General features: G+C 46.2%; 1 protein-coding gene across 1 annotated transcript; it reads left to right on the plus strand.

Moving 5' to 3' along the window:
- Window positions 1-1279: 1279 nt before the first annotated feature.
- LOC127748740 (uncharacterized) lies at window positions 1280-1536 on the plus strand (the record flags this gene model as incomplete). Its single annotated transcript, XM_052276830.1, is given in 1 exon segment — window positions 1280-1536. A coding segment is annotated over 1 exon segment (257 nt), but the record flags the coding sequence as incomplete, so codon positions are not given.

The following is a 1536-nucleotide window of genomic DNA, read 5'->3' on the forward strand; positions in this document are numbered from 1 at the left end:
AGCGCGTCGGGTTTGTCAACGACGCGCACACCCAACCGATCCGGAACACTGGCCGGGCCTGCTTGGCCTGCCGGCGGCGATGGTCGGGCCTGCGGACCATTTCAGTAATGCGATTTACTAAAGAACATAATCAAATAATGTGACCTGTCAGTCACTTTACATATATTTAAGTACGCTAAGGCTTCCGGCGGAGGCCTGCGGCCCTAGAGATTTGCTCCTTGGACATGACAAAAGACTGTAACAGGGCAACACCGTGACTACACCCCACCCTTCTGCTTTGCTTAAGAATAAAAACAAATGAACCAGCGCAGTTTTTAGATTGTATTGTTTGTTAAACAGTTTTAAAACTTGACTTCTTGCCATTGTTTTAAATATATCCACCTCTAGGGCACTGTAAGAAAAAACAACGGAAAATCAACGAACGACAGCGGCAATTATTTTCCGGACCTGTCCGTACCCTAAATTTAATTTTACGGTCGAAGCAAAACGGTTGTTCCGCGTTGTTCCGTACCTCATTTTTGGAGTGCGGAGCAACCATATCACGTATTTAACGGACATAAGCGGCAATTATTTTCCGGACACGTCCGTACCCTAAATTTAGTTACATGGTCGAACTCAAATGGTTCTTACGTATCTCTTTTCTGCAGTGGGCTATAACGGAATGTCCGTTGACGGTCCCGTAGTATCAGATGATTTTTTATAGTAGGCAGATACAGTGAAAGATACAGCAAATCCGAGGGCAGTTCCTGATTCACACCGTCAACGCTGTGGTCGCCTAGCATGCCAAAATATTGGTAGTCCTTTTTGACTGCCAAATTTTGGCCGTCTTTTGGAGGCTACCAAATGTTGGCCTCTTTGAATGCCAAATTGTCACCTTCTTCTTAGAGGCTGCCAATTTTTAGCCTCTTTTGATTTAAAAGGTTGGCCTTCTCTTGATAGGAGGCCAGGATTTGGCATGCAAGGAGGCCAAAAATTGGCAGCCTCTTATAGAATGCCAAAATTTGGCTGTCAAAAAGGACTTTGCACGTCGTCGTGTAACTACTCATGAGACTTTATTCAAGACTAGTCCCTCCGTTATCGACGACTTACATTCATTCAATAGGATACTATCGAAAGTTGTGTCATTTGGATAAGGTCCCGACCGAAACCATTCCTCGATTTACCTCCAGGGTCCACGATTAAGAGGCTATGGAGGCACCTATGAGATTTGGTTCTTGGCCGTCAGCATATTTATGACTTAACAGGGGGAAGAAAAGATTTTACACATTTCTTTTTCGACAGATTCCCTACTCGGCAGCACAGAAGCAGGTAATCATGGGGATGATCGACAAGTGCATGGAACAAGTGCCCGACCAGACACCCAGAGAAGCATGCAGGGCGGTGGCCAAGACCAAGCTAGATTCTGACGTCGAGTGGAAGGCCAACCTTCCCACTACTGTCCAATACTGCCTCTACGAGGATCAGTACAACCTTCCATCCGACGTTAAGATCGCCACCACTAACTGCCTTAAGGCAGCCCTCACGAAGCCGCTGACT

This window comes from Frankliniella occidentalis, unplaced genomic scaffold (genome assembly GCF_000697945.3).
Source record: "Frankliniella occidentalis isolate FOCC.00 unplaced genomic scaffold, Focc_3.1 Scaffold4638, whole genome shotgun sequence".
Lineage (NCBI taxonomy): Eukaryota > Metazoa > Arthropoda > Insecta > Thysanoptera > Thripidae > Frankliniella > Frankliniella occidentalis.